The sequence below is a fragment of the Ambystoma mexicanum genome, chromosome 4q, assembly GCF_040938575.1.
Source record: "Ambystoma mexicanum isolate Mex_15411 chromosome 4q, UKY_AmexF1_1, whole genome shotgun sequence".
In the NCBI taxonomy this organism is placed as follows: Eukaryota; Metazoa; Chordata; class Amphibia; order Caudata; family Ambystomatidae; genus Ambystoma; species Ambystoma mexicanum.
The window spans coordinates 845,796,749-845,812,130 of NC_090928.1; the positions used below are offsets into that span (position 1 = coordinate 845,796,749).

General features: G+C 50.7%; 1 protein-coding gene across 2 annotated transcripts in view; it reads left to right on the forward strand.

Annotated features, from left to right (window-relative positions):
- The window catches only part of FBXO11 (F-box protein 11), a 911,561-nt gene that overhangs the window by 273,498 nt on the left and 622,681 nt on the right, over nucleotides 1-15,382 (forward strand). For both annotated transcript variants that reach the window (XM_069608416.1, XM_069608415.1), the window contains exon 12: nucleotides 14,034-14,251. In XM_069608416.1, coding sequence (XP_069464517.1) covers nucleotides 14,034-14,251 — 218 coding nt within the window. The remainder of the gene's footprint in view (nucleotides 1-14,033; nucleotides 14,252-15,382) is intronic.

Here is a 15,382-nt window from a genome sequence, read left to right on the forward strand (position 1 = left end):
CGTGAAGACCCCGGCGGAAAAAGAGGGGGGGGGGCGGTGGCCATTGTGGACACGGACACAGCTTCCGAGGAGGAGCTGGTAGAAGTCTTAGAGGGCCTCGACGAGGGCGTCGAAGAGGCCCGTTCCCACGGGAGGGATCCCGACGAAGGTGACAACTCGGCGGCCCTTTTGTTGGCAATACAATCGTTATGTTCGGAGATGAGGACGAGATTGCCCTTACCACCGATGGAGCAACCGGAACCAGGCTCGACAGAGGAGCCAGAGCCAGGCCCGGCGGGAAGCCCCCCGAACAAGAGAAGACTGATCCATCCAGCCCCGCCTTTTCAGCCCTCGCGGCCTACTCAACCTTTGCCCACGTCCCCCGTCCCTGGGGATGACACGGCCACCGACAACAACGACGGCGGTGACGGGACGGAGCTCCCATCGGCCCCAGCCCGAGCCTCCCCGCCCGACGAGATCGGATCTTTCCATGCAATGATCGCCAGGGCATCCAAGCTTTTCCAGCTCTGCCCGGAAGAGAAGAAGGAAGGTTTCCTTTACCAATGGCGCAAGGCCATGAGGAAAACAGTCTTCGCCGTGCCTCTGCTGGATGACATCTGGGACGAGGGCCTCACCCTTCTCAAGAACCCATCTACAACGCCTGCCAAAAGAGACCGGTACGAGAAGAAGTACCGGGTCCCCGACGCGGCCCCTTTTTGCCTTAGGGCACAACCGACCCCTGACCCGGTCGTCTGGGGGGGGGGGCGCATCGGCCTCAACGTCAACTTCCCCGCCGGACGGCAAAGGAAAGAAGCTGGACGCAATGGGACGACGAGTTATCTCGTCGGCGGCAACAATGATTAAGGCGACCAACGTCCTCGCGATCGTGGCCCGCTACGACAGGGAGTTATGGTACAAGATCACCCCCCTGTTGGACTTCCTACCGGACGACAAGAGGGCCGAGGCCCTGGAGATCTTGCAAGAAGGCGAAGTGGCATCGGACCACGCCATTACGGTGGCAATGGACATTGCCGACACCGGTTTCCGCCAGCTAGGCAACGGCGTCTGCCTTAGACGAGGGTGGCTCAAGGCGACGGATTTCCGCCAGGACTTGCAAGCCAAGGTTTTGGACATGCCGTTCAACGGTAACAATCTGTTTGGGAAAACAGTGGATGAGTCCCTCCAAGCCATCAAGGAGTACACAGAGACCGCTAAGGCCCTAGGCGTTCTCCAGCAACGAAGGCCATCCTTTCGGAGCACCAGAGGCAAGCAGGGTGCCTCCAAGGGATTCGGCGGTGGCTCCTCTACGTACCGCCAAGCGGCCCGCTCCTCGTCGCTGGAAGCCTATAGAGGACGAGGCAAGTCAGGTCGACGCCGCCGTCGTCGCCAGGGAGCGCAAGGCGTCCCCCAGGCAAGATTGAACCGACCGTGGTGTCAGGCCCCAACTGAAGCACCCCAGTGGGAGGCCGGCTGGCAAAGTACGTCAGTGTGTGGGAGTCCATCTCCACTGACCGTTGGGTGCTGGACGCCCTGGCCCAGGGGCACGCCCTTGAATTTCTAAAAAAAGTGCCCCCGCATTCCACCCGTGGCCAGGAAGGAAAATCACTTCCCTCAACTGCTATTGGAGGTAAGAGCAATGCTCAAAAAAGGTGCCATCAAGCTCGTCCCGAAGAGGCTCCGGGGCTCCGCAGTATACTCGAGATACTTCCTCGTGAAAAAGAAGACAGGAGGATGGTGCCCCATCCTGGACCTGCGACGACCGAACAAGTACATCAAGGTGTCGCCGTTGGATTTGGAGGATGCATACTTCCACATCCCCATTCTAAAAGGACACCGAAAGTTCCTCAGGTTCATGGTCCAAGGACGGCACTACCAGTTCAAGGCCCTCCCGTTCGGATTGAAGTCAGCACCCAGGTTGTTCACCAAGTGCCTTGCACCGCTGGTGGCGCGGCTGCGCCTGCAGGGGATCCACGTCTACCCCTACCTGGACGACTGGCTCATCCGAGCAAGGACAAGGGAGCTCGCCGTAGAACACACAGCGAAGACCCTCCAGCTGCTCACGGACCTGGGATTCTCCAACTTTCCCAAATCCCACCTGGTCCCGTCGCAAGTCGCATTGTTTCTGGGAGCCAAGCTCGACACAGTGGCCTGTCTAGCCTCGCCGTCTGAGTAAAGGACAAATGCCATCCTGGGCAAGGTGCAGCATCTGCTGGCCATGGACGTGGCCAGGGTGAGGTCCATCAAGTCCCTCCTCGGGATGATGTCCTCCTGCATATATCTCGTGCGCCTCTGCAGGCTTCGGATGCGCCCTCTGCAGGAGTTCCTCAACGCCCGCTGGATCCAAGCGACAGGCAGTTTCGAGGACAGGATCCCGCTCAATGTGACCTTCCGACAAGCGATCCGGTGGGGGCACCCGCGCTCATCTGACGGCGGGCACCGACTTTCAGTCCCCATCTCACCAGATAACGGTGACGGATGCCTCCCTGGAAGGGTGGGGAGCGCACACCGGAGAACTTCACGCAAGAGGCCTTTGGCTCCCGGAGAAGCCGCTCCACATCAACATCCTGGAGCTCCGTGCAGTGTTCTGGGCCCTAGGGTCCTTTCTCCCGTCCTTCAAGGGCAAGGCGGTGAGAATCTTCACCGACAACACCACCACGATGTTCTACATCCGGAAACAGGGAGGAACCAGATCCCCAGCCCTCTCCAAGGAAGCCCAGGATCTGTGGCATTGGGCTGTCGCCCAAGGGATGTTTCTGGTGCCCTTTCATCTGGCAGGGATGAAAAAGCCATCGCCGACTCACTCAGCAGGGAGCTGCGCTCGTGCCACGAGTGGGAACTAAGTCAGGATCAAGTGGATCGACTCTTCCGACGATGGGGGAAAACCGCAGATCGACCTGTTCGCGACGGCGACGAACTCCCAAGTGCCAGAGGTTCGCCAGCAGGTTTCCTCAGCCGAGGAGCATGGGCGATGCTTTCTCGTTCCCCTGGGACGGCCTGTTCCTATATGCGTTCCCTCCGTTGCCGTTGCTGCTCCGACTCGTCAACCAGCTCAAGAGGTCCCTGTGCAGGATGATCCTCGTCGCACCGGCATGACCGAGGCAGATCTGGTTCCCGGACCTTCTGGACCTCTGTGTCCCCACCAGTCAAGCTGCCGACGGATGCAGATCTTCTCTCCAGAGCAGGAGGCGCCATACTTCATCACGACCCGGAGTTGCTGAACTTGCAGGCCTGGCTCCTCCAGCACTACAGTTTGGAGGGTACGATATCCCTGCTGACTGCAGAGAGGTCCTTGCAAAGGCCAGGGCATCCTCAAGTGCTACGGACAGAAGTGGAAGAGGTTCTCTGTCTGGTGCAGTGCACAGAAGATGAACCCTCTACGGATTACGGCCCCTCAAGTGCTGCCGTATCTGTCGCTGGCCAAGGCTGGAATGGCTCACGCCTCCAAGATACATCTGGCTGCGATCTCCCGCTACACCAGAACCACAGGACTGGCGTCCTTGTGGTCCCATTGCCTGGTGAAGGAATTTATGAAGGGACTGTTCCAATCGTTCCCGCCGGTGAAGGCCGCTGCCCCGGCATGGGAGCTCAACGTGGTGCTGACCAGGTTCATGGGGGCACCATTCGAGCCCCTGCATTCGGCCCCGTTGAAGTTCCTGTCATGGAAGACCGAGTTTCTTGTGGCCATCACCTCCGCACGACGAGTCGGAGAGATCCAGGCCCTATCCTGAAAGCCTCCATACTTGACTTTTCACGACACGAGGGTGGTGCTGAGGACGCACCCCTCCTTTATGCCCAAGGTGCTGTCGGACTTCCTCCTCAACGAGCCCTTGGTGTTACCCGTTTTCTTTCCGTCGCCTTTGTCGCCGGCCAAGAGGACCTTGAACTCGCTGGATGTGGCTAGAGCGCTGAAGTTCTACGTGGACCGCACAAAGAGTTTTCGGAAGACTTCACAGCTATTTGTGAACTTTGGACCTGTGAACCAAGGGAAGGCTCTCTCGAAGGCTTCCATTTCCAGATGGCTCTCCGGCTGCATCATGCACTGTCATCGGTTGGCAAACCGACCGTTGCCCGGCCGTCCGAGAGCCCATTCGACCAGCGCGATCGCTGCTACTGCGGCGTTCCTGTCTGGTGTGCCCCTGCTGGACATCTGCAGGGCTGCCACATGGAGGTCGACTCACACCTTCACGAGATTCTACTGCATCGATAGGGACTCCAGGGAGGAGTCCAGGGTCGGCCAAGCAGTGCTGCGCAACCTGTTCGCCTGAAGCTGGGCCTGGTGAGGAGGTAAGAGTTGCTTAATGTTGAGCCTTTTGCCACCTCCCGTGGTTGCGCATGTGTGTACTGCTATGTATTCTTGTATTCATGAGCATGTGAATCCATGCCAGACCCCATGCTGGAGAAGGAACAAGTTACTTACCTGTAACTGTTGTTCTCCAGCATGGGTTTGGCAAGGATTCACATGCGAACCCTCTCTCCTTCCCCTCTGCGGCTCTTCACTTGGTCTTACTGCCACTTTACGTGCTACCAAATCTGAGGATGGCTGCCAGGGGAGGGGCTTAGGGAGAGGGCAGTCATTGGCTGTGGGCAGTATGACGCAGAGATCAGTGATTGGTTACTAAGGAAGACCGATCAGAAACAAAACTGATACTGATTTTTTCTTTACCGAGGATTCCCGGCCTGACGACGGGGAATATTCATGAGCATGTGAATCCATGCCAGACCCATGCTGGAGAACAACAGTTACAGGTAAGTAACTTGTTCCTTAAAATGTATCAGTCGAAGACGGCTATTCTTGGAGATGGGTGTGCAAGCAGATCTGTTTCCATTGTTCCTTAGCACCTTCCCCAGCGCAACATCCCACCTAATATTGGAGGTATATGTATCGGTTGTGTCTTCTGAGATCTAATGCCTTTATATAGGGAGGAGACTAATTTACACCTGGTGGAGGAATTGGTGATACCTTGGAGAATTCGGGAGCAGGGGTGGGGGGGGGGGTCGCTGGGAAGCTGGACCATTTGGCCCTAACTACCTCGCGCATTCGGAAATACAGTAATTGTGTAACAGCAGTACATTCACCTCTACCTTTCAGTACTTCCCATGATATACATTTTCCCTGTTGACAAAGATCACCCAGTGTGTTAATCCCCACTGTCTCGAAGTGTTGCTGAAAAATGTGTGTGGGAGAGGGGGGCCCCTTTAACTTGATACAGGGCCAGATAGGGTGAGAACCAATCTATATGTGTAATACCTCACTGCAGCGCACTCCAGGCCCTCAAGTTATTGGCCACAGGTTGTATCTCCATTTTCTCTTCTCTCACAGGGGTATCCTAGAGTAGTCCCCTCACATCATTTGAATGGGTCGTGACTTTTTCAGGAAGGATATGCGGAAGAGGCCCACCACCATACAGAGTATTGGATCTGCACTGCCTGAAAGTAGGACCATAGATCCGGATATTCTAAGCCTCCTTGTTCGTATGTTAAGATCAGGGTATCGTAGGAGATTCGTGGTTGACCCCCGCGCCCACACCAGGTGAATCATCAAGCTCCTAAATCGCGACCAGAATGCGGATGGTGGCCATGAGGGGACGTTATTCAAAAATATAGAAGTTATGGGAGAATCACCATTTTGGTCAAGGCCATGCGGGCTGCTTTTGAGATGGGTAGGGGGATCCACGTGTCGACTTTGTTCTAACTGTTCAAGAGTTTTAACATAGTTAAGTAGTGTAGCTGGGGAGGTAGTCACCTGTGTGCCCAAATACTGGATACTCTCTGGGCACCATCGAAAGTCCTCATCTATATCTGAATGCATCACACTAGGAGTCAGTGGAAGGACCTCGGATTTGGACCAATTTATCTTCAGGCCAGAGAAGGAACCAAATTAGGCCATCTCATCTACCAAAGGTTTCATATTACTTTTTGGGTGTTTCACATACAGCAGCATGTTATCTGCTTAAAGAGAAATGATAGATAAATGTCAGTGTATTCTAACTCCTCTGTGGGCATCAAACTCTTTGATGGCACACGCCAGAGGCTCAAAAGCCAGTGCAATAAGGATTGGAGCTAGTGGGCACCGTTGACATGTACCACGTGACTTATCTATAACATCCGATAGGTATGTACTTTGGCTATCGGAGCGGAGTACAACAGCCTGATCCAGCTAAGATATGCGGTGCCGATCCCCAGCCTACGGAGTATTTCGAAGATTAAGGCCCACTCCACTGAGTCAAACGCATTCTCTTCATCAAGTGCGGCAACCACTATCGGTATAGTCGTGTCTACATTGTGGATAAGCGAGAGCAGGTGGCGTAGGTTTCTCTGGGTGGTGCGGCCGAGGACAAAGCCTGCCTGGTCAGGAAGGACCAATGCAGGTATGTGGAAGTAATCTGTCTGCTAGGATCTTTGCTAGAATTTTGTTATCCGTGTTAATGATAACGGCCTGTACGGTGGAAATTGACGTGGGTCCTTGGAGGGCTTTAACAGGACTGTGTTGAGGGCAGTTGTAGCGGACTCCGGAAGGGTCCCGTTCAATCTGGCCATTACGTACATGACTCGTAACTGGGGGATTAGTAGATCTCGATATGGTTCTGCAGTAATACCATCCAGTCCCAGACCCTTGAGGTGCGTTCCTTGCTGCTCTAGGGTCGGGTCCAGCCTGCCCAGAGCAACCCAGTCCAAGTAGAGATGGATTCCTGTTGGGGAGAATTCTCATTTATAGCTAATTTGTCTTACCTAGTGAGTCCCTCAGCAGCTTTGCTGGATTTCTGGGGTTTATTTTTTCCACCTGGTAAGAGTGTGAGCCTTTTTCCCACTCTTACATATGTTTTGCCATGTGTATTTCTACCGTTTGTGTGATCTTGGGCTCTGGAGCACACCACTCCATGAGCCCCACTTTTTGTGTGTTACACAGCACCTTCAGTGCAGTGACACAGGGTTGTCTTTGAGACTTCCCACTGACTCCATTTTTCTGGGGCTGACTACTGTCCCCCAGAAACAGGTCAAGTGTCATTTACTTTATGTAGTCATTTAAAATTACAGACCCAGTACACCCCATTTTACATGGAGTACTGGAAAGGGCTAATACCTATCCCTTTTTGTCTATGCCTCTCTGAGCTTTGTCTTGCTCTTTTAACATTTAGACTTGGCCGGTGGCAGTGGTATCTACCCTAACTTCTCTACCGCGAGATATATACTAAATAAACGTGGTATTGTTCCAGGCTCTTCTATTAGCCTCGAACATAAATCTGCTTGACCAAATGTTCTTTCTTTTGGCTCCGGTCAGGTTTATTCGCCATTTCTTTTTGTTAAAGTCCTTCTTGTGTTTTACTTTGCGCGGCAAACCAGTTTTGCCTTCTTTGTTCACCGTCTTTTGGCAGGCTTCTGCAAAGAAGCTCTCCTCTTGGCGCCTGGGTGTCTAAGTGGGCTGTATGTGAGGGAGGGGTGTAGTCACCCCCTGCACAGGGTATCCCAGGAAACCCAAGTCGCACTTTGCCGTGATTGGCTGAGGTGGTTGTATTGGCCGGACAACCCCGCTGCTGCATGATCGACAGCCAGGCTGTGTGAATGGGGGATTTTCGCATAAAAGCCAGGACTCTTGGGCTGGAAGTCAGTCGCCACTGGAACTGCAAGGAACCGAAGAGAAGCAGAGAAGACAACGGCTGCTGCAACTACCGAGTCCCGGTGAAGCCCTGCTGCAGCCCTCAGCTATCTACCCTTCAACAGCCAGCAAAGATCCAGTCCGGAGTCGTCTTCTCTTGAGCTTGGTGGGGTCAACCAGCTCATCTTCCACAGCCAGAGGATCCTCTTCGTGGTCGAAATCGCTGCCCATTGCTGTAGTGGTCCGGATAGCCATCTGAAGAGCGCCTCCTGTTTTAAAGGAGCGCATCTTTTATTCACCGTCGCTGCTGATAGCCTCATCCCTGGGTAGTGCAGCTCACTCCAGACGTCGTCCTTCTTGTCCCCATGACTGAAGCTCCAGGAACTGTGAGTCTGCAGGAAACTACCAGGAACAACTGCCGTGGCACCACCTTCTTCAAAGAATAAGGTACTGTGTCCAGCTTCGAGGAACTAGGGTGAACCCTTTTCTCCTCACCCAAGGCTTGCCCTTGTCTTCCTTCCCTCTTAGAAGTTTTGCTTCCTCTGTTGACAATATCCAAGTACTCCCGGCAATGTTGAATCTTGAACTGTCCAACTCTGTGATCCTCGACAACAGGAACCCGGTTTCACTTGACATTAGCGCAGGCCTATTGACTTTTATCTTCCTGTCAGCAAGTGTTCTCTGATTCCGTCTGCCTTGCCAAAAGTATTGCCTATGATTTTTGCCCCCAACTCTCGTTTCTTAACTCAGATGCTGAGTGTGTTTTTACCCCGGCAACATTTCTTTCCGCGGATACGCGTATCTTTAGTAAGACCGAACTGTCATTACTGTCAGAAAGCGATCACAATATGTATTCCCAGTAACGTCTTTTGTTTCACACCGGTCTGTCAAATCATAAGATACTTACCTTGAGTTGTTCTGCACAAAGAGAATTGGTTGTGTGTAGTGTATTTTACATGTGGTTTTCATTTAATAGAAGTGAAGTGTTTTGCAAACAGATGGTCTAGAAATAAATGTACTTTTACTTTTCAACCAAACCGAACTTCCGGTGCAGAGCCAGGCACGTTTCATGGGGGGGCTAGCAAAAGGTGAAATGGTGGCCCAGGCCATCATGGAGTCCACTATGGCGCACATTGACATCTCAGGCCGGGCCATCTGCATCGCCACAGACATGAGAAGAACTGCCTGGCTACTGGCTACCTAATTTAGCAAGACATCCAGAAACGCATATTGGACCTTCCATTCGAGGGCGTCGACTTCTTTCATTCGACCACTGTTGAGCTAGATAAGGCCAGCAGCTCCCAAACTGCAAAGTCTTTATCCTCATGAAGGCCACACCCAAGGCCTACACCCAGTCGCATCAACGCTCCAACAAGGGGCGGATCTTCTGCGGGTTCTGGGGCTTCCAGGAAATGAGGTTAAGACAGCCTGCTGTTCTCTGGGTCAGCACCAGTGCAAACAGCAGAAGGTTGGGGGGCAAGGGATTCTTTCAGTCCCTCTCCTCTGCCCCAGCCTCAGAGGGAAAGGAAGCAAGACGCACCCCTTCGGATCCACGTGTCTCCAGTTGGGGGGGCGGGGGGGAGGGTCCGGCTTGCCCTCCATGCTCAGTTTTGGCATCAAAGGTTTGCGGACTTCTGGATCCTATCTGTAGTGTCCATGGGTTACCGTCTGATTCCTCTCTCCTCCCCTCCACAGATTGGGACAACTCCTCTGTTGGCTGAAATTCATTTGCTCGTCGAGAGCCAGGCAGTGAAATAAGTCCCAGCCTCCCAGCAGGGCTTGGCCTTCTACTCCAGGATTTTCATCATACAAAAGAACCACCAGGCTGGCCCGAGAGTTGTGTTGGACCTTTCCACCCTGAACCTCTCCCTCCCTCTTAAAAAATTCAAGGTGGTTATGCCAGCGCTGATTTCGGAGACCCTCTGCAGGGGATGTGCTCCCTGGATCTCAAGGACGTGTATTTACACGTCCCAACTTGGCAGCTTCATCGGTCCTTTCTACGGTTCAGGATCATGGGCTTCCACTTCCAATGCAAGGTTCTACCCTTCATCCTCAACTCAGCCCCCAGGTTCTTTAACAGACTTAAGAATGCAGTGGCAGCCCTTCTCAGGGCCCAAGGTTTCCTTGTCTACCGGTACCTGGACAACTGGCTCATCAGGGCGAGATCGCCAGAGGCAGTTCTCCACACTACCTCCGCTCTTATGAACACACTCCACGAACTGGGATTTTCCATCAATCTCAAGAAGTCTCAGCTGCAGCTTGTGCAGAGCCTTACCTTTCTGGGCCTCATCTGGGACACAAGCTCAGAAAGTTTTCCCCTCGGAGGACAAGATCACAGACATTAAGAGGTCCACAGGTCATTTTCTCAGCAGAGAGGTGACCTCCGCCTGGTGGTACCAGCATCTATTGGGTGTAATGGCGGCTTTCCTACTGGCAGTACCTCACACGAGGCTCAAGATGAGGAGATTGCAGCCACACTTCGCAGCCTTATGGAATCGGGAGCGGGGCTCCCAAGTGGAGCTTTTCAGCATTCCTTTCTCCAACAGGACCTCATCAGGTGGTCCACGGACTGCAACCTGCGGACAGACGGGCCCTTCCGGCAAGCAGCACTGCAAGTCGCCATCACCATGGATTCCTACTTGGAAGGATGGGGCGCTACGCTTGACAAGCACAGAGTCCATGGAGTATGGTCCCTCCAGGAGCAGGAGTCCCATTTCAATTGGCTGGACTTGAAAGCTATCTGGCTTGCTCTCAAAGCCTTTTTGCCGCTGGTCCTCATTCAAACTGACAATTCCTCCAGCAGGTAATACATCAACAAGCAGGATTGCACCAGGTCCCCCCTGTGCCGCCCTCTGTGCAGCCCTCTGTGCAGCCTAACGGTCAGCTTGTGGGAGTGTGGGCCCTGAAGAACATCTACTTCAGTGCATTCCACCTCCAGGGGGAGTCCAACCTGGAGGCAGACAGGCTCAACAGACTGTGAGTGGACAATTACAAATGGCAATTGAACGATCGGCTCCTGCTGAGGATCTTCAGCAGATGGGGGCATCCTCAGGTGGATCTTTTTGCCACCTGGTACAACAAGAAGTGCCCTCAGTGTCCTGGTATGGGCAGGGCCCCGGATCCTTGGGCGACGTTTTCCAGATACAGTGGCATAGCATATCATATGCATTTCCTCCCACTCCCCTGGTCGCAGGGGGATCTGCAAGATAAGAGAATCATGTCGCCTCAGCATCATTCTGATAGCTCCATGGTGGCCGGCGAGACCATGGTTCTCAGAGCTGCTCAGCCTCTCGGACATGCTTCCCATTCACTTGCCATTGGGCCCAGCTCACCTTCTATTGCAGCAGGGCGCAGCGTCATGCACTCCGCTCTGCAGAAGTTGGCCCTCGCAGCGTGGTTCCTGAGCAAGTCGCACTAAAGCATCTACGGCTGTCGCAGGCTAACCTAGACATTCAGGCTGCTAGGAGCAACCCTAGTAGGAGCCAGTACAAAAGCAAATGGACTAGGTTTTGCCACTGGGTAAAATCAAAGGAGATCGCTTGCTTGCATGTTGGACAATGTGCTATCCTTCTCCGCACACCTCGCACACTCAGGAGTGCAAACAGACACTTGCCGTACCTACCTGGTGGCCATAGGAGCCTACCAGAACTTGAGGAGGAGGTTTTCTCTATCTCCAACCCGGTGGTTAAGCAACATCTGGCGGGCCTCACCAGGCTTTACCCGCCTATCAAGAAGCCACACCTGGTGTGGAACCTCAACGTAGTGTTGTGCGCCCTGGCGCACAAACCTTTCGAACCAATGGCGTCTGCGGACATCAGGCTGGTCACCATTAAAACAGCTCTCTCGGTCGGTCTTACGTCTGCATGTAGTTAGTGAAATTCAGGCACTGGTGGTGTCAGAACTGTACACTACTTTTTACAGAGATAAGGTGGTCCTGAGAGCACATCCTGAGCTCTTCTTGTCTAAAGTGGTCTCTTCTTTCCATCTAAATGAGGAGACAGTGTTACCTACTTTCTTTGCGGATCCGAAGGACGATGCTGAAAGAGTCTTGCACTGCTTGGATGTCAGGCACGCTCTGAAATTCTATCTGGACATGACAAAGAGCTTCTGCAAGTCGAACGCTCTTTGTCACCTTCGGCGGGGGGTGAGGGTCAAGGCTGGGTTATCAGGCATCCAAGGCCTCTATAGCAAGGTGGATGGTTTCGGCCATCAAGGAGGCCAATGAGGGGCAGCACAAGCCATTTCCAGTGAACATGCATGCCCACGCTGCCACGGCAGTTGCGTTCCAGAGGTACGTTCCTTGGCAGGTCATCAGTAGGGCAGCCACATGGGCCACTCCTTCGGCCTTCTGCAAACACTACTGTTTGGATTCCGGCTCCAGGTCAGATGCAGCATTCAGGCAGGTAGTATTAAGGAACTTGTTTTCTTAAGGACGGTCACCTCTCCACTCTCGGGCTACATTCAGTTGTAATTGCCCAAACAGTATGGACGAAAGGGGACGGGAAGTAGGAGTAATTATAAGTTAATCACTGTAATAACAAACATACTCCTAGTCCATATTCCCCTTTCCTCCATCTGTCCCACCATCCTCCCCCTAATAAAACTGGTGTCATTAGGCAATGGTAATATTGTCGACGCGTCAATGGGGACTGAGTGGTGCCGGTGGGCGGAGTCAGGGGAGCGCATGCTCCCAGGGCTGCACCCCTGCGCGCCTCAAACATAAAGGGGAAGAAGGTTTTTTCTGGTGAAAAAGGTTCTGTCTCTAGTCCCTACCGAGGGACGTTGGTCATTACAGTGAGTAATTTATAATTTCTCAGTCTGTCGGTGTCTCCTCCGGTCAAGCTTCCAGTGGTTCTGGATCTTCTTCTACTGCATCGACAGGGATTCGAGGGAGGAGTAAATGCAAGGGAGGAGTAAAGAGTCGATCAATCAGTGCTACGCAACCTTTTCGCTTGAGGTGTGTATGTTCCAGAGGTAAGAGTTGATTGCTTCTGTTGAGCTTTGCCACCTCCTAGTGGTTGTGTAATGTTGTACTGCTATGTATTCTTCATTCATGCGCATGTGAATCCATGCCAGACCCCATGCTGGAGAAGTATCAAGTTACCTGTAACTATTGTTCTCCAGTATGAGTCTGGTATGGATTCACATGCAAACTCTCCCTCTGTACCCTCTGAGGCTCGTCTTGGTCATACTGCCACTTTACATGCTTATCAAATCTGAAGCTGACTGCCAGAGGAGCGGACTGTCATTGGATGGGGCAGTATGACCCAGAGGACAGTGATTGGTTTAAAGGAGAAATGCAGTTTGTAAATGAAAGTGAAACAGCTTTTTTCTTTTACCGAGGATTCCCAGCCTGACGGCAGGGAATATTCATGAGCATGTGAATCCATGCAAGACCCATGTTGGAGAACAATAATTACAGGTAAGTAACTTCTTGCTTACTTGCTGTGTGGACTCATCGTGAACCTGCTACAAGGCTCACCCTTCCTGAGACTTAGTATTGACCACTCTCCATGCTACCTTAATTGGTTTGGCTACAGCTCCCAGAGTTTTCCCTGTTCACTAACCTGGTTGGCCTCTGACACCTCAGTCCACCAGGCCAGAATGTAGAAATCCAGTCTAACAAACTATACGTTACAAGAACAAATGAATGTTCTTTATGATGAATACAATCTCGATATCTTACCACCCACCACCTTAACTCTCGTTTGATTGGAATATTCTAATTGCTGCTTTTTTTAAATGCAATCTTTGTAGCAGTTAAACTGTGCTTTCTTGTTGGGTGCATGGTGGTAAGTTGGGTGTGCATGAGGTTTGGAGCCACTTGCTGTTCCATAGATGTACCAGCTACTTCCCACCTGGCAGAGCAGTCATAAAGTTGAACTACACCCATTGGTGAAAATGTTCAAATGTCCGGATCAAAACCGCACCAGGAACTATTTCAAAAGATGGGGAGGCTGTTGGAGGTAGATTGTTTCTTTCAAGAAGAACTTGTTCTATTGCAATAACACTCTTGTCAATTGCAACCTGCTAAATTTCCAGTGAAATCAACCCTAAACTCTGTGAGGTAAATATGATCACCCAGTAAGCTGATCTGGAAAGACACCACACAAAAAAGAATGTATATCAAGTTGAAGTGTGGGGTTCCTGGTGATCTCACAAAAGGTTTGGTTGCAGGCACTTCAACTGACAGCAACACGTTGATTTCCTATTTCCTAGCTAGACAGCTTCAATAATTTGATTGCAAACAATTAATTGTGCTACTGACAACCATGCTTCACCCTCTTCATTAAAGGTAAGTAAAAACTACAAGTTAATAGTAACATATATGTAGACCTGGTATGGAATTGGAGCAGTAGTTCTTGTTAACATATTTTTACTGTATTTTGTTAACCTACCCATCATACTTGTTTATAATATTTAATTCTCTTAAGGTAAATGCAATTATTTCTCATTGTAGGGTTATTTTGAAAGCTGTAACATACATAGGAATAGAATAGCTGGCTTCGAGGTTAAAGCCTTTGCCAATCCAACTGTTGTTAGATGTGAAATACACCATGGCCAAACAGGAGGAATATATGTCCATGAAAAAGGAAGAGGCCAATTCATTGAGAACAAAATTTATGCAAACAACTTTGCAGGAGTATGGATTACCTCAAATAGTGACCCAACAATAAGGTAAGTTTTGAAATCATATCCACTGTCCTTATACAAGACAACCAAAGTTGGCCAGAATTGCATTTATCAGACGATAATGCAGACCTGCAAAGCATGGATGAACTCATGATTGACCATTGACATCTTATCTATATTACTGTAATTTCCTGTTTGTCACGTTTAAGCTAGTATATTTATACTAATCTCAAACTAATGTCCTTTCTTAACCTACTCAGTATGCCCTTAACATTTTTCCTACTACTTTATTAATGTTTGCAGAGGGAGTACACGTTTCTTTAGTAGGTCTTTGATTTCTAAATAAGATGAATCCACATTGTGGTTCATCCATTGATAACTATTGACAAAAAACAAATGGGACCGTCTTGCATTTTCATTCACATTTTCCCATCCCATTTTCAATAGTGGCATCGGTACAAACTGGTATATCGCTGTGTGAGGGAGTGCTACTGCAGACATGTTTTAAGACCCATCCTACATGTAGATTCTGAAAATCCACAAAACAGTATCTTGCCTTTACTTTTGTATCATTTTTCCTGCTCACAAGAATGTAACTTTGTTATACAATGTTTGTGACTGTACATGAGCAGTGATGAATCCTTTCTCTTTGTATGTAATATGGTAATTTGTCAGGGCTATTTATGTACTGTGGTGCATGAATCCATGCACAAATCCAAAGCCTGCTTCTGAGCGCAGACACAGAGTGAAAATGGAGAAAGTACATCTAATACTTGAACTGCATTTTAATAAAATCATTCCTGAAGTGAAGCATCTCCTGACATTTCAAATGGTGTAGTCTCGGATTTTAGAAAGAGATCAGTCTCCTGAAATGTATGTGATCACAAACTGCTCCCACAGCTGTACCAGTACATTTTGCACTTGAATTTGGTTAGGACAAAAACCAAATATGATCACTAATTCCTTTTGGGATTATATTTTCACACATCCTTGAAATGGCACTCCTTTTTCAATATCATTTGAAGATGACCTGTGGAAAAGTAAAATATAAAGAGTTAGCCTTTCCTCGGTGCTTCTGGTAATATATTTACTATTATGCTATAAGTCTTTAACGCGCATGTACACAAGTGTTTCTAGGCGTGACAAGACAAGGGAGGGAAGACAGAGGGAGGACAA